This window comes from Pelmatolapia mariae, linkage group LG18, assembly GCF_036321145.2.
Source record: "Pelmatolapia mariae isolate MD_Pm_ZW linkage group LG18, Pm_UMD_F_2, whole genome shotgun sequence".
Taxonomy (NCBI): domain Eukaryota; kingdom Metazoa; phylum Chordata; class Actinopteri; order Cichliformes; family Cichlidae; genus Pelmatolapia; species Pelmatolapia mariae.
In genome coordinates, this window is record NC_086243.1 from 15,118,178 (window position 1) to 15,141,262 (window position 23,085).

Genomic DNA, 23,085 nt, shown 5'->3' on the forward strand with positions numbered 1-23,085 from the left:
CTGTGTGGCTGCTGAGTGTTGCAACACTTGAGAATAAGGATTCCACATAAACATGCCCTCATACAGATACAGACGAGCTTTTCAAGCAAGAACAATCCTATTGTTTGCTAGAAAAAACCCCAATTACCTTCCTTATCCGTATCATGTTACAGGTTTTGTGTTATTTGTTTTTCCTTCATTTGCGTTGGTGTTCCTGCTGTACTGCAGGTGGTTAATGGGTTGTACCTTAAAAATGTACATGTGTATGCTGCTGTAGGTAAACTTGGGACCAAATAGCTGCACACAAAGCAACACAAATGTACTTACAGTGCAGTTTTATTAGAGTAGTAAAGATTCATCAGAAAACCTTCAACAATGCAGGAAGTCAAAAACACCTTATGAAATGTGATCATTCACCACATACTTTTTAAATTTTTAATATCATCCAAAGACAATAATAGCTCAATTTGCAGTTGTACATTTTAATCATGTTTGGCTTTAAAGAGGGCATTAACATATGCTAAAAGCATATCAACTTTGTATAAACAGAGTTATAGACAGTCTATTTAGAGAGATAATTATGTAGAGTACAAAGATTATATCAAATATATGTAGAAATAATAAGAAAGAGATAAGTATCTAAAAAATTCATGAGAAAATTGATATGTTGATATTCAGAAAACATAGCCCTAAAAAGGTAGGTAAAGACAACACTTGCTGGCTAAAGAAGAAAAAAACAAAATCATTACAATCATCTGTTCTTTTTTATCCATAGGGAGTTTTATGTAACTGATAGTGATTAAACCTGTCCACATTCAAAGACAGTGTTTCATCTGGCATTCACACTCTCCAGCTCTCTCCAAACTCTTGAGTGCTTCTGGCTATGGTACCATCTGGCTTCATCATGTCATTGTTTCCCTGAGCATCAAAGTTTCCACACAGGCCTCCCACCTTCCTTCTATAAATGTGTGGTAGAGTAATCTCTGCAGAATGAATACAAGCGTTTAATGCATTGTTGTTTCCCATATTCATGCAAATTATTTATTTGCTTGAAGTGGAATGACACATTTAAGAAATTACATTATCTGCTTTTGATATTGTAAACTGGCTACCTGCTGAATGGTGTCCGTTAAATGCGACTGACAAGCCAAAATCAGTTTGTAGGTAGATACGAGAGGAACGCTTCCAGATCTTTAGACCACCAGTCACTGAGACAGGCGTATCAGTTGGCTTTCCATCCACCTGAAGAGGAAAAAAAAAATCTCTCAGTGCGATTTAATATAACTGAAGTATATGTAGATGTCTATTCTGCTGTTCATTCCTGTATGATTATGTTTGTTGTATGAAGATAAACATACATTTTTGTTGTTGAAAGCTTGTGTATTAGCATGATATCTTTCCTAGAGTACCAAATATGTGCAAGTTATTGACCTTCCATTAGCCTTCAGTGCGCAATAGCTAATGTTAGCATGCTAGTATGACACTACATTACAAGCAAAGTACATTCTAACGTTTACAATCTTATACTTGCTTAACCTTGGCACTTTTTCATTGTCAACATATTATCATGATGATGCACTTCGCTAAAATCTCTGCACTCTATTGCTAGTAATTTGCAGAGCTGCTAGCATGGCCCAGTTACTTTGTAATTTTTCTAAGATTAATGTAGCCTACTTTATTTCGCAAAAATAAGCTATTTTTGTAACATCCACTCTATTTTTTAGGGTTTTGAATTTTGGTTTTGTTAAAAAAAAATCTGTTAACATGCAGAATATCAGAGTTTTAATACAGTAAGTGCTTAAAGATATTTAAGGTTGAGTACCACTTGCAAATTGAGATTCATAGGATTATATTACTCACACACAGACACAATAACATCTAGGCACTGGAATAACATGGAATATTGCTATTACTGTTTTTTTACACATTGTCTCTCTTCCTCTGTCTTATACCTACAAAAGTGTAAAGTGAAAAGAAAAGCGCTATCACACAGCATAATTTAGCACATATAACATCATCTCCCTCGCTACAGTTGTAACACCTTGAATAGAAAATGTGAAGAGGAGCTAGTTATTTCCCCAACTGATTTTACAAATGTCTGTGTGTAGGTAGCATCACACTGTGCCACAGTAAAATGCTAAGAAGTTAATGTGTTAATACATACGATCAGTTTCAGATTCTTCTTGAACTCCACAGTGTGATTGTACACTCTGATCTTAAGCTCTTGTAATCTGTGGTGTTCGTCATGTTCTTTGCTGTCATCGTCATCATCGTCGTCGTCATCATCATCATCATCGTCCTTGCTATTCTGCTCTTCTTCACTGCTGCTGTCATTTTCCTGCTGACTATCACCGCCCTGATCTAAGACGGGCGTGTTGATGCTTTCAATGTAGACGTCTGGAAGGTTGTTTGGCAAGTTGCTGGTCCTCACCAGCACGTAAGAGTGTTCACCCTCAAAGTCATGCTTCATTTTATCAAATGTTTTATATTCAGGGTCCTTCTTGATCGTACACTCATCGAAGTCTGCAGGGAACAAGAAGAGTAGTTAAATAAATAGGAACAAAAGCATAGTTTAGGTACATTGCAGCCATGTAGATTACCTGTAGACTGGCAGTAATAATTGCCCTTTTCATTTTGAAGGCAGACAGCATTTCCATCACACTCATCTTCATCATCACAGTCAATCTTTCCTATTCCGTCATCCTTCTCACATTCACATTTCTGACTGCAGTGATCCGTGTACCACTGTTCATTGAACTGAAAAGACAGAGACAGTCAACATACTTTGACCACATGCTCATTTTCAAAATTGTCCATATTGTCAGTTTGTCTTACTTGGTGTTTGGTGCCATTCTTGTCCACACAGCCACATTGTTCCAGAGGCACACAAATCTTCATTTTCATGACAAAGCCATCATTGCACACACATCCAGGAACACAAACCTCATTGTCACTACAATGTGGTGGGCCATTCAAGAATAAACAGGTTGGACTACATGCAGGGACACAAGTGGTATAGTGACTATACCGTGGGCAAGGTAGTGCTGGGGAAGGAAAGATGTATAGAGTTGGAGAACAGATATATCCTCAGTTATAAACTTCAAATGACAGAAAAACAAAATGAAAAAAGTTTTTGTTATATATTGAAAATGTGTTTGTTAATCCCAAAAAGTTGATTCTGTTCATCTGGATGTAGCGTTTACAGTGGGAGCAACACTGGATGATTGAGCATGCATCAAGACATGTGTTTGTTATTGTCTTAAGCTTAGAACTGACATACACGCACAAACATAACATGACAGCTACTGTATACATTTTAGGAAACCCATGTCATTGTTTCAATTTGTTTTTTAACTGTAGACATGCAAAAAGAACTTACTTGGCACCGTCGGGGTTGTTTGTTGCGGTCTTGCTGTTGTTGTAGATTGCGGTTTATTTGTTGTGGGCTGGGGTCCAACTGTGGTTGATGGTTGTGGCTCAACTGTTGTTTCCGGCTTTAGTTGAGTTGTGGTTGATGGTTGTGGCCCAGCTGTTGTTTCTGGCTTTAGTTGAGTTGTGGTTGATGGTTGTGGCCCAGCTGTTGTTTCTGGCTTTAGTTGAGTTGTGGTTGATGGTTGTGGCCTTGCTGTTGTTTCTGGCTTTAGTTGAGTTGTGGTTGATGGTTGTGGCCCAGCTGTTGTTTCTGGCTTTAGTTGAGTTGTGGTTGATGGTTGTGGCCTTGCTGTTGTTTCTGGCTTTAGTTGAGTTGTGGTTGATGGTTGTGGCCCAGCTGTTGTTTCTGGCTTTAGTTGAGTTGTGGTTGATGGTTGTGGCCCAGCTGTTGTTTCTGGCTTTAGTTGAGTTGTGGTTGATGGTTGTGGCCCAGCTGTTGTTTCTGGCTTTAGTTGAGTTGTGGTTGATGGTTGTGGCCCAGCTGTTGTTTCTGGCTTTAGTTGAGTTGTGGTTGATGGTTGTGGCTCAGCTGTTGTTTCCGGCTTTAGTTGAGTTGTGGTTGATGGTTGTGGCCTTGCTGTTGTTTCTGGCTTTAGTTGAGTTGTGGTTGATGGTTGTGGCCTTGCTGTTGTTTCTGGCTTTAGTTGAGTTGTGGTTGATGGTTGTGGCCCAGCTGTTGTTTCTGGCTTTAGTTGAGTTGTGGTTGATGGTTGTGGCCCAGCTGTTGTTTCTGGCTTTAGTTGAGTTGTGGTTAATGGTTGTGGCCCAGCTGTTGTTTCTGGCTTTAGTTGAGTTGTGGTTGATGGTTGTGGCCCAGCTGTTGTTTCCGGCTTTAGTTGAGTTGTGGTTGATGGTTGTGGCCCAGCTGTTGTTTCTGGCTTTAGTTGAGTTGTGGTTGATGGTTGTGGCCCAGCTGTTGTTTCTGGCTTTGACTGAGTTGTAGTTGTTGTTGGATTGATCAGTTCTGTAACAATATTTCACAGTCAGGTCTGTAATTTAGATTGTCAGATAGTGTTTGGACTGCACAGAATATAGTTAGGACATTAGGATTACCTGCACAGCGCCCATGATAAAGTGACACATCATCTATTGCCACATCAGACTGAGTATTCGAACCTCTTCGTCCTTCAAATATAATCTAAAAGTGCAGAGGTTACTGTTACATGGCACTATACTTGTCATGGTATATAGAGTGATTAGGTTACACTTAAATTAAAAGTATTGGACTATTATTTATTTGCAGTGCACTTTTCCAACATCAGATGGGTCTAATAAAGAAATGTCTCTGATAGGTAACACACCTGGAAATTGTCTGTTGCTGTAATGTCCACCTGAGCCAGGAGCCACATATTTCCTTGGTCATTTTGCTTCCTCCAAACCTGATTGGCTATTCTGTTTTGGAGCAGGTAAACATGGAGGCCCATTGTGTCTGCTGAGCCATACATATGGTACCAGAACTGCAGACACTGAGGTCCAGAGTCAGAGCACTCAGAGCTGATGAGACGAGCTGTGTCTCCATACGATGCATTGTTGGCTTCAATGTAAAGATAGTGGCCACCTGAACAGGGACATACAATCAGTAAGTTAAAGATATGCTTTTAGGCAATAACACTGAGAATAAATAAGTAAAGAAGTTAATTTACAAGCCATTTGCACTTGTTGCTAAAACTGCCTGTTAAAGTTTTTCATACTGAATGGATAAAAAAAAAGAAAAAAAAAAAGAAAAGAAAAAAGAAAAGAAAAAAACCCAAATCACCAAACTGGCTTTAATGGTGTGACTGTTTTATTTGGGAAGTTTAACACTATATAACCTCATTATATTAACTTTATTTGCCCTATGTCAGAAAGCTGATTACCTCCTGTGGTGTGATCTGTAGAAGGTCCTGTATTGATAGTAGGAGTGGAGCCACTGTTTCTTGTCCAATCAAAAGCATCTGTGATCAACTGATTCCACTGACATAAATCTTGCTCAAAATTACAGTGGAGTTGGCACACTGTTCAAAAAAGAAAAAAATATGATTATATTAGGTATAGAATAATTCTAGACATAAAATATCCATCCATCCATTCTCTTCCTCTTATCCTTATCAGGCGTGGGGAACTGGAGCCTAACCGAGCTCCCATTGGGTGAGAAGCAGGGTACACCCGGGACAGGTCACCATTATATTGCAGGGCTAACACAGACAGACAACCATTTGTACTCACATTGACACCTATAGGAAATTTACAATCACCAATTAACCTAACCCCACTAACTGCATGTCTTTGGATTGTAGAAAGAAGCCACAGTACCCCGAGAGAACCCACACAAACATGGGGAGAACATGCAAACTGCACACAGAAAGGTGTGTTGGAGTTAAACTCAGGACTTTTATGCAGTGAGGCAACAGTGCTAACCACCACCCCACACTGCTGCACAAATAATGGATGTGTAAACTATTATCTGTTAGAGTATAAATGGGACATTGAAGTGTTACTGTGAAATTATTACTATACCTGGCTGCAGAGGTGGCCGGTTATCTGGAGCTTCAGTAACATTGTTCTTAGTAATTAAGTTGGTTGTTTCCTCCACTACGGGAGGTACAGTGATATTTATTATCGGTGGTTTGAAGGTAGTAGTGAGCATAGGAGGCTGTGGAGCTGCAGTGGTTTGGACAGGGACACTTGGGGGCGCCGTGGTATTAAGATCAGGTCTAGCTGATTGTGTTGTAATTCCACCTACTAGATCTGCAACAGTTTAACAATGTTATTAAGTGTATGCATAGAAAGTGAGAAACACCTTTCCAAACCCATAATGGTATGTTCTGATATATAAACCTTTTACCTGAGCAGCGGCCCTGATAAAACTTCAAATCATCTATGGCCACATCTGACTCATCATTGGATCCTCTGCGCCCCTCAATAATGATCTAAATGATAAAATTCAATTGAATGATAAGTTTGCAGGATATTTTTTTATAACTAGAAAGCAGGCCACACTCCATGGCTTGAAATAAGTCACCTGAAAAGGTGTGGTTGGTTCAATGTCCACCTGAGCCAGGTGCCACATATTTCCTTGGTCATTCTGCTTCCTCCAAACCTGATTGGCTATTCTGTTTTGGAGAAGGTAAACATGGAGGCCCATTGTATCTGCTGAGCCATACATATGGTACCAGAACTGCAGACACTGAGGTCCATAGTCAGAGCACTCAGAGCTGATGAGACGAGCTGTGTCTCCGTACGATGCACTGTTGGCTTCAATGTAAAGATAGTGGCCATCTAGAAAAGGTGATTGAAAACATTAAAGATATAATAATATACAGAATAACTCCACAGTTATATCATACCTTTAGATGTATTATGGTTTTATTAACTGTCAGTGTAAATTTTACATCAACTCTTACCACCAGTGTGGTCAGCAGAGGGGCCTGTCATTAACGTGGGGGTAGAACCTCTTTGCCAGGTCCAGTCAAAAGCATCTGTAATGATCTGGTTCCAGCTACAAAGGTTGCTGTCAAAGTTACAGTGAAGATTGCAGACTAAAAGGAAACATTTGGAGAAAAAAAATAGCATGAGTCATGAGACACTTGCGAAACGTCCTGAAAATGAACCCTAGTTACCATTAGAATCTGCACACTCAGTACATGAACAAGATGTAAATGTTAATTTTTAACTTAACATAAGGTTTTATGATGCAGAAACACATGACTTGTAAAATGTAACTTCCTGTGTATTTACTTTGGTGTAAGGGGAGCATTTCTGTAGTTGTAGTAGAAGGCTTAGTTCCACTTCCCAGGGCTGGAAAGCTACCTAAATAAAAACAACACTGACTTTTGGTAAACTCTGTCACATCAGTTATGCTAAAGAAGTTTATATCTTAAATGATTTACTTTACAAACAGTTTAGAACAGTATTGCATAGTTCCATATTTATTAACCACCAATAGTTTGCTTTGCCTTTGTTACCTGAACATGAGCCAGAATGGATAGATATGTCATCTATGGCCACATCTGACTGATAATTAGAGCCTCGAATTCCTTCTATTATAATCTGAAAGGCATAAGAAGAAAATAGAATTCTAAATTAGAATATCAAGTCTTGATTTCCAGCAAGCCCTTCATACAGTCAACATTTCTTAGGTTCATGTATTGTCAAACTCACTTGGAATGGACCAGAGACTTTGACATCAGCTCTTCCCAGATGCCATTCTGGTCCCTGGTTGTTCATCATGGACCAGAGCTTTGTAGTTTTACTGTCTTTCAGCAGGTAGATATTAAGAGCCATGGCTGTGGCTGAACCATACATATGGTACCAGAAATACAGGCAGAGTGGTCCGTTAAAATTACACGCCGAGCTCATCAAACGGGCAGAGTCTCCATGAGTTACACTGTCTCCCTCAAGGTACATGTAGAAACCAGCTATGGAAAAGTTGAAAATTACACATTAAGTATGAGCAATGTTATGAAACCAACCAAAATCGACCCCAACCTCTAAAAAGGGAAAACAACAAAAGTAACAGACTGGTTTTACCTCCAGTGGTGTGGTCTTGGTTTGGACCTGTTAAATTTGTTGGTGTGGGTCCAGAGTGTTTTGTCCAATCAAAAGTGTCCTGCATAAGCTGCTCCCACCCACACAGATCTTTTTCAAAATTGCAGTTCAAGGGACAAACTATAAAAAGCAAAATATAAATAATGGATGAAAGAAACAAACAATGGAAATGCTGATTTACAAGTTAATAATAATTTCTGAGATACAGTGCTTTTAAACTTTGAAAAAACTTTAATATCCCATCTAATGTGTCGAAAGTTATACTTCAGGTCAGCAAAAGAACTAAAATATATTTACACTTCTATTAAATATTGGCACATATAAAGCAGGCAAGCTTATTAGCTAAGCTAATATTTGTTTTGAAATTATTATTTGTAAACTGTATCACGTCACTTATTCAAACCAGTCCCTGATAAACTTTCTCAACTGTGAATGCTCTTACAAGTCTGATCTGGTGTTGGAGAAGCAGTTGTTGGAGGAGCTGTTGAGGTAGAAAGGCCTTCTGAAATTGGATGAAAACACACACAGTTAACACAACCTATCTAGACATCCTACTGTATATTTACTTGTCCGATAATAACAATGTCATCCTCATATTTGATGCAAATACCCACCACAGGCTGTGTCAGTCTGCCAGTTTGGAAGTTCAACTCCTGAAACCTGGCATGCTGTTGCATAGGACTTCAGAGATTCACAGAGTGTATGTTGGTCGCCGCTCGTAGCACAGTAGTCATACACACAACTATTGAGGTAAATGCTTGGGTGAATGTCTTCATGACAGGGCATAAAACCACTGCCAAACAGCACTGAACACTCATTGTAGGCTGTATCCTTCTCATCCTTGTCACAGAGTCTTGGATTGTTTGGACGAGCTAAACATCTGAGAAAATTTAGACAAACAGAGATTAGTTACTTCTAGATTATACTGTACATGGGCGCAACTTTGTGCTGAACATTGAGGGGGTCAAGATCTCTGTCTAAATAAATAAATAAATCTGGGTAAATTCTCAGATGATTAAACATGCAACTATCTTAATAACTGAAATGAGTAAAGAAAATCAACAGCCTATTTATACAAGATAATTCATAATTTTATTGGGGGGAGGGGTTATATTGGCTGGGTCTGATTATTGGGGGGGGGGGGTCATAACCCCCCTAACCACGCTGGAAATTACGCCCCTGATACTGTATAAAACATATTGATGTAATTTTAAATAAATTACAATGCATAAAGACAAATATATGCCAGTGTGTGTGAGCTTAGTGCATTGGCTAGCCAAGGCACCAGGTTATATTCACTCAAAAAAACAACTTTTCACCCTTAATATACATGATGCGAACATTCTGAGTAAAAAGAAACTGAAATATATAAAATCAAAGGTTCATTTATTCAAATACTCAATTTTCAAGGAAAACGTGCTTTGTATAAACTGAATATATACAAATCAAGTAAATTTAATTTGACCAGATTCATTTCAACATCTTACATTGTACTTATGTAACAGAATTACATGGAAAATTTACATAATACGTAATTTAATTATTTAAAGTCAGCAGTTTTTGAAGAAATACATGCTCCCTGCAGTTGTCTGATAAGCTGAGCAGATTTTTAGATGTTGGCTTGAAATAAAATACCTCCCTCTGTTGTGACTGAACTGCAAATCCTGCATGTGTGTCTATTTCATGATTTGCCGTGATAGTAGGTTGGGTTATTACGTTGTGAATGTAGTGTAATAACCCCCACCCCGCCACAAAGACACTCAGAACCTGCTTAGATTACTAGCATACACCAGCAATGCTGGCATGCTCAGGCTTAGCGGGTGATGTTCACTGATTCTACTCAACATGTTATGTTGCTTATTAGTATAAAAAAAAAAGCACAACTCAGGCTCATTGGAGTGTAACCACTGCCACTCTGCTGGTGCTAAAAAATGCAGTCATTTTACTAGCTTTTGTTTTTTTCAATACTATGCTGGCATATTTAGGTACAGAAGTGCCATACTGGTACGCAAATGTTTACTGTTACTGTGTACAATAATAAAATAACTCACTCAGAGTTGTTTGGGACCCTCCAGCTGTCACCAAACTCGAACGCTTCTGACACGTTTTGGCCTCCTGGAGTTACAAAGTCATCGTCCTGGTATCCAGAATAAGTGCCACACAGTCCACACAGTTCATACTTGTAGTGCTCATCCACCTGCAGAAACAGTCTGTTCTCTCCATCTATCTGCATTTTGAGGCCAAAGGTTGTCTCCAAGATGATATGATTATTCTTCACATACACCCATACTGAGCCATATGTCCCGCTGGTTGAATACGGCAGTTGGACTTGCTTATAACTGACCTAAAGAAAGGACAGTATTTTAATAATTGAACTTATTTTGCATGTTGTTTTACATACAGTAGAAGTAATATTTTCTTAAAATAGTTAGTTAGGTTAGTGCTACCAGTGACCTACTAACTAGCTAAAGTATAGCCTTTTAGCTTGCTTAAGTTCCAGGTTGTAAACAGCTGACTTCCTCTAACGATCTGACACAACTGTAACTGACCTCTAAAAACATGTGAAAGTCATCTGCCACTGTCATTAATGAATTACAGGAGATAATGCAGAACAAAAGAAGTCAATGTACAGTAAAATGTGAGCTGTAAATAATCCCAGATCACTGTTCTTCAAAACAGCCCTGTCTCCTTTAAAGGGGAAGAAATGTTTTCAGTGGTGTTAAAGAGAGAATTGCTTTCTTACATAGACCTCTCCGCTTTGATTCAAGATGAGATACAGATCCTCGACTTGGAGAGCCACGGCTTGAAGCTTGGATCTGGTGAAGTTCTGAAGGGGGGGATGGGTGTTTTGTCCAGATACTGTGAACTGGACTGAGCTTCCTCCACCGCATGTGGTGGTCAATATGTAACTGCAGCCCCCTTGAAAGTCATATGCCAGACCATCAAAGGTGATGTAGTGTGGATCACCGTACATACTGCAGGTGGTGGGTTTGAAAAGGAAGCAGCCTTTGACCCCATCTTTAACCTTACAAACTTCATTGTCTGCACATTGCATTTGAGTGCACTGCATATTGTTATTACCCATGCACTGACACTGTTGCACACAATCTCCTTCCACCAGTGTTTCTCCTTTCTGCAGGCAGAACAGAGTTGTGTGAATAAATTACTGTGAAACTGAATATGTGAATAAGAAATTGTGTTGTGTTCATTTACCTCACTTACCTCATAGTGTTTTCCATTATACCAGCACCCGCAGTCTTCTGCTGGGACACACTTTTCCCCACTGAGTTTGAATCCAGAATCACACTCACATCTTGCCTCACAGCTTCCACAGGAGCCAGCTATATCCAGACTGGAGCACACCTCGGGACAGCCATCAGCACATGAGTTATAGTGGCTGTTCTCACCGCACTGTATGGCTGAGGGGATCCGAGAAAAAGACAGGAAAGAGTGCATGACCTTTACTGTTATCAGTTATTATTTGCCACTGCGTGCTCTATTTTGAAAAGGAGGAAAAAAAACAAAAGCGGGATTTAATAACGCAACGTACGGCAGAGTGTGGAGTTCCTCAACATGCGTACTGCAATGCCAGCTTTATTGCAGATATCAGTATAGACCTGTAGCGTCTCACATAGCACGGCTGGGTCGCCATGAGTAGAACACATGCCAAACACGCAGCCTCTGATATAGCTGTCTGCCCCTACAACTGATAAGCAGTCAGCAAAGGGACCAGTAGTAGAGAATAAGCCTCCACAGTACAGCTCGCTGACATACTCTGCCTCCTCCAGTGGGTCACACTGAGGGAATAGAATGGTTTCACAGGAAGAGGCAGTTTTCCCAGTCTGCCAGCTTTCAACCAAAGCTGTTGCGTTTTGTGCATCGAGGTTCCTAAAGTCATCTTCTTTGAGATGGTTAAAGTTGCCACACATGCCGCAGACTTTATCAGAATAGGTTGATGGGAGGGTGACGTGGACCACACCAGTGCTGTCAAATGAGACTGTAAGACCAAAAGTGGTTGCCAGCACAATAGTGGCAGGGGTGCTCCTGATACTGACAGTGCCGCTGTTAAGGCTTAGTGGAAGCTTTCTCCAGATCCCATTAATCTGAAAAACAGTGTTAGTTTAGCCTTATTTACCAGTTGCCATACACAATATGGACTTATTGCATTTGAAAGTTTGTATAAAAGAAGGCATTTAGAAGATAGCTGTGTCTATAAAGGCCGATATGACCCATTAGTCCTTTGCCAGTGGCAATAAAATCTGCCCTTTATGCATTTATGGGAATCGCTGGATTTGGTGCTTTGCTTGGCTCAGTGGTCATTACTTCATAATGGCAAGGTAAAAGGAAGTGCAATTGTATGAACAGTAGTTATGGATTATGAAGTTTACAGAGCAGTGTAAAACAGAAAATGTGAATACATAATACTATACTTTTATTAGGAAAATAGCTGCTAACAGACAGATATTCATTCAGTAGTTGACAGTGGCTTTGTTTACAAAATATTGACTTCCTTAGCAATGTAAAATGCTCAAACTGTCTTCATATGTATGTGTCAGAAATGTACTCTTCAGTGTTTGTAAATGTTAAAGGCTGGGATAATTAGTAACTAACTGTGCCATAAATGTCTTCCATACATATAAGTAACTCACCACAACCCGGTCTGTTTGGCTTTTCAGCAGAGACACCCTGTAAATCCTCATGTTAATATTGATCTTCTGGACCTGTGGCAGAGATGTGTTATCATTCTGCTCATTGACCACTTCCACAGTGAACATGGGCAGGGTTTCAGTGGGTGAGCAAGTCTTAGCCAGAACATAAGTGCAGGCGGTCGTGAAGCGGAACAATACTCCATCAAAAGTGCTGCCGTCTGTGTTACTGTGTACAGTGCACATCCCAAAGGTAGAAGTCCCATTGGGGCCTCCTCTTTGAGGACCACAGAGTTGGCCTTCAGGGCAGTGAGAGGGAAAGCAGGAGAGCTGGCCAGCAGAACAGAGGCAGCGGGTGGTCTCATCTGTCCATAACTCTGCGTTCGATTCACACTGTCGTCCTGTTGGGGTGACCATATTAACAGCTTATCAACACCTATGTAGGATTAATAACACTGAAAAACTGTATTCAGTTTTAATACTGTAGTTCAGAATATTTTCTAAAACATCCTCATCAAAAAATGTCTTTGTGACAGTTCTTATGACACGTCTTCTGTTTTAATGTACCGCACAAAGGTTATTATGAATACAGTTCAACCTTTTAATTGATTTGTGGCACTAGAGCTGTTGTTGAGAAGTTTAATTTGGTAAATACTTACCACAGGAGCCTTTTCTTACACCTATCTGCTTAAATGTGATCTCTTTCTCTATGGACAATCCTTGAACCGCTTCAAACACAACCTAATATATAAGAAAGGTAATTTACTTAAGGACATGCTATAGAATATTTATATTATGACAGTACAGTTCTAATGTGTGCTGCTATGTTTTATTTTACCTCAGTCCCGGACTCAGTGATGTTCAGGGGCACAAACGCTTGCCTCCATGCATTCTGAGGGAGAGCAGGAGAGGTCCAGATTTCTACTGAACCAACGCTGTTTTTTAGCAAGACACGAAGTTCAGACCCATTAGCTGCAACTGGGACAAGGTACCAGAACTCTAGACAAGCCTGGCCCTCAATCCCTAGTGGACCACTCTCTGAAACATTCACTGCAAAATCCCCTGGGGGAGAAAAAGACAAAAAAGAAAACTTAATACGCTACATACTTTAAAGTGTCGTAGGCCTTTTTTTTTTTAAATCACACAGTACACATGCTGATAATATATATTTAACTTAAACAGCTCTTCATCTTTGTTCTTGCAATTAAACAAGTACTGCCTTGTACTGAACATCTGCTGCGAAATAGCTGTAGCTGTAGAAGATGTCTGTTTGTGTTGCTGTAGCTACTAAATTTGAATCTCATGTGTAGGCTCTCTGTTTGAGTGCTCCTGGGAAAACACCAGGTTGTAAAAAAATATAGCCTATTTCAGATCAATTTGTGATAATGTGGTGAGACACGAATACAATCACAGCCTGTGTGTAGATTAAAACAGAACTGTGGACGGATGTTCCAGATATTTCGCCAAAGGTTGGGACAAAATTAAAGGTTAATTAATTCATTCAACTTATCTCTCAGAGCCAGAGTGAACCCAGAACTGTAAATTGGCTTGATGACTTCAAAAACACACGTTTAGCTTTCAGTTCAGTCTACTGTTTTGCAGTAAATATAATTGTCTTCACCTGCTCCTTTTTCACTCGCCATCCAGTCACAGTTCAGATTGGCATGTCTGTCATCAAAACACTGTATAACGTATTCTAAAGGAAACAAAAAGTGAAATACATCATTATGTACAACATGTTTGATTTGAGTCCTTATCTAAAGCAGGTCAAGTAATTATGAAATCCTTAAAGGTCTTAATAACTGCAGTACATTGTACCTGAATGTGCCCTCCACTCCGGTAAAGTAACTAATAGGAAGTCATTTTCAGCTCTGAAAAAGGAAATCAATGACCAATAACCAATGTAACAAAATAAAGGATTGAGTTAAAAACTTGACTAAAATCTTCCTTTGTTTTAATTTAAATAAACTAAACTAAAATATTATTAATTACAGATAAACTAAAAAAAATTAAATTATCTTGAAACCCACCTGCATTGAGTCCCTGTCTGAGTTAGAAAGAGAACAGCCACTGTGACCACCAAATCTGTGCGTATGCCTCCAAGCATAGCTGATCCTTTAATAGCAACCTCTCGGCTGCTCTCCTGTTGCTAAAACTCTTTTTCTCTTTGATGAGTTGAAGAATGAATGATGAGCAGTAACTGCTGTTAAACCTTTTGGTGAAAGCACAGCTTAAGCGACTGTTTGAATGCGAGCGCAAGCCTGTAGTTTTCGTCTTGTTCTCAAAATAGAGCTTTGGGTTTAGGTATTTATCCCTTTTGCTACGACCACCTGACCAGGTAACCTCAGCAGTGGGAGGAGAAAGAGGACAGCAGGGCATCAAGGCATGAAAGGGGTTGGACTAGCATAAAAATGTTGTAAAGGTGACGACAACCCTACTGCTATTTTGATAAACAGTGCTAAGTGAGGTCAAGGTTTAGTGTTGCTGTGCCATAAAAGGTTCTAGAGCAAGGTAAGTGCACATAGACATATGCTTACAAAAACATAAATGAGCCCATAAACTTTAATAAGAAACAATTAGTTTTAGAAATAACTGTTTAGATAGTGCTGATACATAGTATAGTTTATAAATGTATTAGAATAAGTTGAGGTGATGTGGAAGAATACAACAAATTTATTAAAGCACAGCTTGTGTAATAAGCTATTATGTAATTGGACCCAGATAAGCAACATAGCAGAACAAAGTTTCAAAAATGCAACCAAGTAGGACAGGAACCCCTGAGTCTAGATGCTGGTTAAGTTGGAGATACAGCTGGAGACACTGATGAGGTTCTCTGAGGGATTAGGTGAAGATGGGGAGAAGGTGGGTCACACAAATGAAAGTCTGAAAAGTGGAATAACAGAATAGCACTGAGATTTAAAACACAGGGAACAGAGACTGATTGGCTCTCAGAAGGCACACAAGAAAATTATTGGATCAGAGAAGTTTGAATTGAGCGACTTGAGCCTTTCTCAGCTGTCACAGGCCTGGATTCACCCTGGAACTGTGGCCAGTCCATTACAGAGCTAACACAAAGAGACAATTAGCTACACTCTGCCACATCCACATCTAAAATCTAAATTTGTGTTGTCACACCTGCACTGTTTGTTCTGTTTTAATAGAACTATAGAACTATATAGGTTCATTCCCTACCCAGATCTGAACGGTAATCGCACATGGGTGCAAAAAAAAAAGAAAAAAAGCCAACCGCATTGAGACCCATCGGAAGAGATGGTTTCTACTCACCTCTTCAGATTTAAAAGAGTGCCTTGTTTATGGCCAGAATTTGATCTGATGACTACTGGGTGTACATTGCAAGTTTGAACTGAATGCCCTCCTGTGGCCAGGTGTGTTTTGCATACTCGGTTGCTGCAGAGATAAGAGATCAGATGAAAGTTCACAGGTGAGCCAGAATGCTGAAGCGAGAGTACTAAAAGGGACTAGAAAGAAAAAGTATATTTTTCCCAAATTAGCTTCCCCTCAGTGGCTTGCTTTTAAATCTGGAATCCAATTTCTTCCTGTTAAAAAGCAGCTTTTCCTTCCCACTTTCACCAAATACTTGCTCACAGGTGGATCTGATTGTTGGGGTTTCCATAAATTTAAATTTAGAATCACCTGGAAGACACAGACAGGGACAGCATGCAAACTCCCCAGAAAAGTCTCCAGCCAGCTGGGACTACAGTAATGAGTCACTGCTGACCTCAGGTGTGAACCACAAACCAAACAAACTAATTTTAAACTGATGTAGAAAGATCTAGAGTGCTTATGTAAAGGTTTAATGGGTTTCAAGGCTGTAAAATGAAAAATGTTGAGTTCACTCAAAAAGTTTTAACATCCCATTGGATTGTGGGTAACAACTGATAGTCTAAGTGAAAACTCCAGTAATAAGTCTTAGATTACTTAGTCAGGCTATATAGGATTGGAAATAAAAATCAGAGTCGAGCATAGCGTTGCTTTCTGTTGGTAATTATCATTCCAGACAACATGTCTGTATATGGATGGAATTGTTTGTGATCAAAAAGCAGCAGGATCCTTGTAACTGATCCCTGTTGCTGAGCCTTTTGTATTGTTAACCTCTGCATGCAGTTACGCTGTCGGCCAAATTAAACACTTAAAGGCAAGCTTGCATTATTGAAAGATGATTACCTTATTCAGCAAAGGAACAGAAGAGGTGTGCACACTTCCAGGCGAAAAAGAATCAAAAGGCTTTTATGTGCCAGACATATCACACACACAAAAAACAACAACAAGAAAAAAAAGAGGAAACGCTACAGTGTGTGGGCGTCAGATTTAATAATTTAATTCTTGCAACATTCATGTCAAAAAAACATTTTGATCCACAAGATATCCTTCAAGCATGTGTCAAAAAGGAAGAGACCTTGCTGTTCGCTTGCCGGTCACCAGGTGATGTGATTTGAAGTCTGGTTTTTGTCTCTTTCACACATGCCTGAAGAGATCCTACCTTTTAAACCATTGCTTCTGCAAAAATGTTTTAATGCTTCATTCCTTAAATTGGAGCCAAACAGTGTACAGACCTTTATTCTTTTTTAAAATTACTCAAGTAGAAATAGTAATTATGGTACTATATTCCTGAAATACCTCAAAGTACAAAGGTATTACAATGACTAATGATCCTCATGAATTTATTTGCTGGGAAAAGATGACAGGATAACTTTATTCTCCAGCTGGCACTAAGTCCTTAAGTCCATACTTTGTGAAGATAAGCCAAAAAATATGGCCCATGATCGACACCTTATGCAATTCATATTCCCGCACAGGGCATGTGTACATTGTGACCCAATAATGTTGTTGTAAAAAAAAAAAAAGACATGGTTAAAGTAATGTCTGTATATTTAGTTGAGTATATTTAGTGTGAGGTGAAGCAGATAGCAGTACACAGTGTAAATACTGGTGAAGAAAGAAGTGATAAGAAAGATATATTGTGTGGGGGGTTTGGTCTGAGCCTCATTTTGTGACATCCTGGAACCCTGCTGGGATGTGTTTGTAAAAAAAGGGCAGGCCAAAACAAATATTAGAGCTTTTTTTTTTTTTTTTTTTTAACTAGCCAAGTTAATAAGAGTGCCATTGTTAGCAATCTGTAAATTGCTTTTTATTCATGTCAAAGGAATAAAAAGCCTTAACAATCTGCAGTATTCATACAGTCATACATTTATTTGTGCAAAGGTGAGGCAACAACCTAACTAGGCAGATAATCTAGAGTTATCTGAAAGACAGTGGCCTGATTTCTTAACAGATACTCAAGGCTTTATCTCAGTGTCTCAGATATCAAAGGTGTGTGATGACTGCATACTGACCAACAGCGTCACTATGTGTAGAGTTGCATTGGTTTGTATTTGCAGTGTATTGTCAGAAATCTATGCGTATACCTGTGGGATGCACAATATTGCTGAAAAATATGGTTAACTTTATTTCTGCAAAAAAGCAGATTGTTTTGTCACTCTCTGCTCATTGGTTCATTCACTTACTCTTTATCCAGTCTAGGGTGGAGGAAGGGGTGCACTGAATTACTTATTCCTTTTTACTATGTACATGTTAATGTAGCAAATTGTACACTTTTTCAAAAAAAACCCCCACCAATAAATAATAAGTGATACCAAACCCTTTTGCTTTTTGGTCTAATTATACCAGCCAAGATCATTCTTGAAACAGAGTTTTCCATCTTCTGATAAGGCCTATCCCAGATTAAAGTCACTGTCAATACGCCATACTGAGGAAAACATCATGTTGCATCATTGTTGACTGGAAACCTTTGACACCATCAGAACAACAAAACTGGCATCCTTGTTAGTCCACATCAGTGCACCTTTTTATCTTAAACATTTAAATGTGATATGAATGCGCTGCTCTGGCACATACCTATAAATCCATAAATCCAAATTGTCTCCAGTCAACAAATAAAATAGCTGTTAATAATAAACCCTGGCCAGGAAGGACAGAAAGCAGGGAAAAGACCAGCAAGGCAGCTGGAGTGACATGCTGTGAGCTATTTCATGGTATGCTGTCCTGTGCAAAGTCTCTGATCCATGACTAACAGTTAATAAGAATAACAGTTAATAAACCTTTGTTTTCTATTTATATCTCCTCTTTCCTTGTGTCACTATGTTGCATGTAAAAATAGAACACCCGAGTAAGCAAAAGTTACATGAACCAAAAGCCACACGCCAAATTTGCACGTTTCAAAGAGTCAGCGTGATCCGATTTCAGAGTGTTCTATTAAAGTGTTCTATTAAAGAAAGCCAGTTTAAGGAACTGACTTTGCATGTGTGTGTGCGTTGAGCAATAAAGTCACATGAACAACCTGTAATCAAAGGTTACTCATACTTGAATATTTTCCGTTTCCCTTTCTCGGAGATAAGGTATAAACACAGACGATACAGACCACACTCTCAGGTGAAGGTGAGAGGTGGTGACTGGATACTCAGGAGCCTAGACATTGGTTGTGGTGGAGAAGGGTATGCAATCAAATGAGGGGGACTTAAATAAGAGTGACAGATTACTTTTATTTAGGGACTTTCTGAGAAACTTGCTCGGTAAAAGGATGCAAATCATTGCATGAGAGTAATGTTGAAATTTTGTGAAGTGACAAAGAAAATATGACAGCAAGGAAACCTAGTTTATGTCAGTCCTTAGCCATAAAGTCTGTTATGCATTTCCATGCCGTCCATCAGGGAAGCATTCCCTAATATTTCATAAACCAAAAATACCACCTTAACTCCACGTAGAGATCATGCTTACGTATGGAGGTATGAAGAAATAAGCTCTCTGAAGCTCTAAACTATTTCTGTCACTTCTGATCTGCAAATGAGAGCGGCTGCTTACATGTTTGGTACATTGATTACACACTTCAGATGAATACTTATACACATTGTGAATTGACTGAGCCAAATAAAGAGAAAAATGAGCATGCTAGTTATTTTCCACCATACACTGGTCCATAGGGCATAAGCATAAACGTATCCCTTGCCCTAAGTAATGCCATAGTTCGCTTGGAAAACTTTTGTCCCTCAATCATGGAAATCTTTGAGCACTCTGCACGGACTACTTCCAGAACCTCTGACCCTTTTGAGTTAAGTTTATCGAGGAGGTGCCCCAAAGGTCAGCTCTGCTAAAAAAAAAAAAGAAACACAAAGTAAGTCTGGAGTCCTTGGAGATGACTTTAGGTGTAGCTGCAGGTCAAAGTCAGCTCAGGCGCTGAATTCTTCTGTCTTTTTAGAGCTTTAGTACTTGTTCCTTTATTTGGTCAGTCACTCCATAGATGTGGAAATTTTAAAAAAGGGCATTTGGGATCATGTCACGGCTTATTTTTGCCATCTGATAAAAGGTTCAGTGATTTACTGCTGGGTCAGGGCCATCGGAGATAAAGAGTAGTTTAAAACCAGGCCTGACAAAGGACTCTTACTAATGTCTTAGCTTTTAACCAGAAGCATTTCCATTGCTGTGCTGTTAAGTAACCCGATTAACAATTTTGCATTCAGGTTTAAAATGTGCTTAGAAATTTTTCCTGTTCTAAAATCTGCACATGCTTCCTTTACATTTATAGAGAATAATAATCTAGAGAACGTCCTTTAGAAAAGTGCAGAGATTTGAATCTGTGAACCTTGCTGATAATTATAGTACTAAATTACAACCATGAATGTTGAGGACATAGGTAACAGCATAAGTGGGTCTATAACATTGCATTTTAAATCCCCTGACTCTTTATGGGCACATTTTTACAAGAGCTGCCATTTATAGTCGGCTCGAAAATGACCTATTTTCATCGATGTTTTTAGAATCGAGAGTTACCACTGAAGGGTGAACGAAAGCAGCGGAAGGCCCTTCTGCAGAATGTAAAGTAGGTAGTGTTTAAGTTGAAAAAAATCTCTTCATTTTTCCAAAATAATAAAAAATCATCCAAACCAATTAGGCTCCAATATGCCTCTTCTTTTTAATATTCATTGAATAGGTTGCAAAAGCATTTCTTAATTTCACAGGGGCGAGTCAGAATTGTCAACATTTCATTCCCAAACCTCAAAAGCAAACGAGTGTTTATAAAGCAATAAGGCAACAAATAACTGTCTCATTCCAATAATTATTCCAATAAACACATCCAATTTAACATGACTGTTTTTTTGGTGCTGTTTTCCCTTTAAGACTCTTTGCAGCACTGCTGTTTTTTTTTTCTTTTCCTTTTTCTTAAGCGAAGGTCATGAAGTGTTCCCCCCTTTCTGTCGGTTCCTTCCTTCCGTGACGCTCTGTTGAAAAGTTTCCGTGCAATCTTCCAGGTGTTTTGTGGCCTGTGGCACTTTTTTTTTCTTTTTGCAAACAGACTCAGACTTCTCCTTCCGCTGCATGGTTGCTAAACAGGTTGTTTAATGAATACAGGTGCTGTGGTTCTGCTCTGCCTATCAGGGAGACATGATCAATACTGTAGGCAAGCTGCGTTTAATTGTCAGCGCTGCCTGAGAGACGAGAAACACTCCCCGCCCATCACATGCAACCGACTCAGGGCTTCGTAGCTTTTCTTTATGCATCGTGGGATTTATACATCTCGTTTAAACCCTCCACTCTCTGCTAAGCATGTGCAATGTGGCCACCATGCAAAAAAATGAAAAAAACAAAACAACTGTCATGCAAAGAAACAGTAGAGTTTAATAGCCAAGTCAGTTGTTATTCATTTGTGAGTTAAAAAAAAACCATTTGTATTATTAGACATGTTGGAAAATTCTAAAACAGACTCATATTGACAGGATTTTATTGTGCACGTGCATCAAAGACTGTTGAAATAAGATCTATGCTATGCACCGAGGTTTTGTTATGGCTCGCCCAGGGATTCACGGCTTTGTTTTCTCTATTTGAACTCTGCGAAGGCAGTTTTCTACCCCTACACTATTTCTTTTAAGACACATTAATGGTGACACAAGTTAACAGAGCAGAACATTGCCATCCTTCAGTCCTTTCACCAGAAGGTGGCACTTTATCTCCTTCTAAAAACCACAATGAGTATCAGTCCCACGACTGCAACACTGTTTCTGAAGATTTACCAGTCAGGTCATGCTATGAAAACAACTCCTCAGGTTCTCTATTACTGATAGACGTGTGCAAATATATTTAATAGCTATTATTGGTTTAAGGAAAAGGGATAAAATATAAAAATTAAAAAAGATAATAAGTGGTTTTGGCACTAAATTTCAACATGGATTGGCTTAAATGTCTGGCACCAGTGTGGTTCTGCCAGGCCCTTTGTGACCATGAACCTGACCTAGAAACAGATGAAAAGAATATGAATTTAATTATGATAACAATTTATCTTGCTATCTAGTCTGATAAAGCCAAGTAATTCTCATTTGTGATGTCTGATAAGGAATTGTTTTTTTGTTTTTTTTTCTGGGTTCAGTGATTCCCTCCCCGATAAATCCTGCTCCCTACTACAATACTCCGGCAGACAGTGGCCCAGTGTCCTATCTCCCCTCAATTAACTTCAAACTGCTCTCCATTACACGCTACAATGAGACACGCAATTTCATTACCTCACACGGGCTCATCAGAGCTACTAATTGTTTTTCTTTTCATTTTCAGCATCCCTCCATCTCCTAGGGAGTGGGTGTGAAGATATGCCATGTTCAGAAAGATAGGAAGATACAGGAGGTCAGGGGAAAGGGAAAAGAGCATGAAACGGTTGTCTGGTGTACTTGCCTTTTATTGGTTCAGTGGAGAGCAGACCCAGGGAGTTAGTCCATATAACCTCCAAAGGCCGGGAACCTGAAACACTCACAGATATTTAATTCGTGATCAGCAAAAGGTCAACACAGACAGACACGTACAGACAGGAGCCGGATGCATCTGTGAGCTAACTTACCAATGTCTGAGGCTTTCTATGCCTTAAAAACAACAACCTATCAGCTGTGTTTTGGCAGAATCTAAAGATAGCCTACTTTTACTGCACTCCACACAACACTGCAGTGAAAAAATAAACATAAACAGCATTTAAAACAAAAAAACAAAACAAAACAAAACAAATAAAGCAGCCATGACAGTTTAAAGAGAGAAAAAATAGTATAGTTTGTTATGTAGAGGCTACAAATCTCATGAAGATCAAAGCATTGTATATACACTTAACATATTTTGGACTGAAAAGAATGAGAATTAGTGAGAACTGCTTTAATATCCGGTTTGGAGATCAGTTGTGCTGATAAAAAGACACGAGTTGGAGCTGCAAGTGACAGATTGAAGATGCTGAGATTTTCCTGTCCAGATTTTAGGGACAGGATTACAAATAAGAATATCAGAGTGAAAGCTCAGGTTGAGCTGTTTGGAAAGTTAGGTAGGCGAGGTTGAAATGGTTTGGGCAGTGGCTATACTGGACAAAGGATGTTGAATTTGGAGCTGCCAAGCGGGAGGAAAAGCGGAAGACCACATAGAAGGTTTATAGGTGTAATGAAGGACAAGCAGAGGGTCGGTG

At 39.2% G+C, this 23,085-nt stretch overlaps 1 protein-coding gene across 1 annotated transcript; it reads right to left on the reverse strand.

The window, feature by feature from the left end:
- Nucleotides 1-399: 399 nt before the first annotated feature.
- LOC134617295 (zonadhesin-like) lies at nucleotides 400-14,227 on the reverse strand. The gene is made up of 23 exons (XM_063462507.1): nucleotides 14,206-14,227; nucleotides 13,423-13,646; nucleotides 13,244-13,325; nucleotides 12,588-12,985; nucleotides 11,489-12,041; nucleotides 11,161-11,357; nucleotides 10,682-11,071; nucleotides 9,990-10,282; nucleotides 8,553-8,818; nucleotides 8,381-8,440; nucleotides 7,921-8,058; nucleotides 7,552-7,808; nucleotides 7,356-7,440; nucleotides 6,789-6,929; nucleotides 6,413-6,669; nucleotides 4,465-4,549; nucleotides 4,278-4,375; nucleotides 3,359-3,569; nucleotides 2,815-3,023; nucleotides 2,580-2,736; nucleotides 2,144-2,502; nucleotides 1,092-1,221; nucleotides 400-962 (listed from the first exon to the last, which is right to left on the reverse strand). Exons 1-23 carry the CDS (start codon nucleotides 14,225-14,227, stop codon nucleotides 820-822), a joined length of 4,755 nt encoding a protein of 1,584 aa, XP_063318577.1. The 3' UTR covers nucleotides 400-819.
- Nucleotides 14,228-23,085: the final 8,858 nt, after the last annotated feature.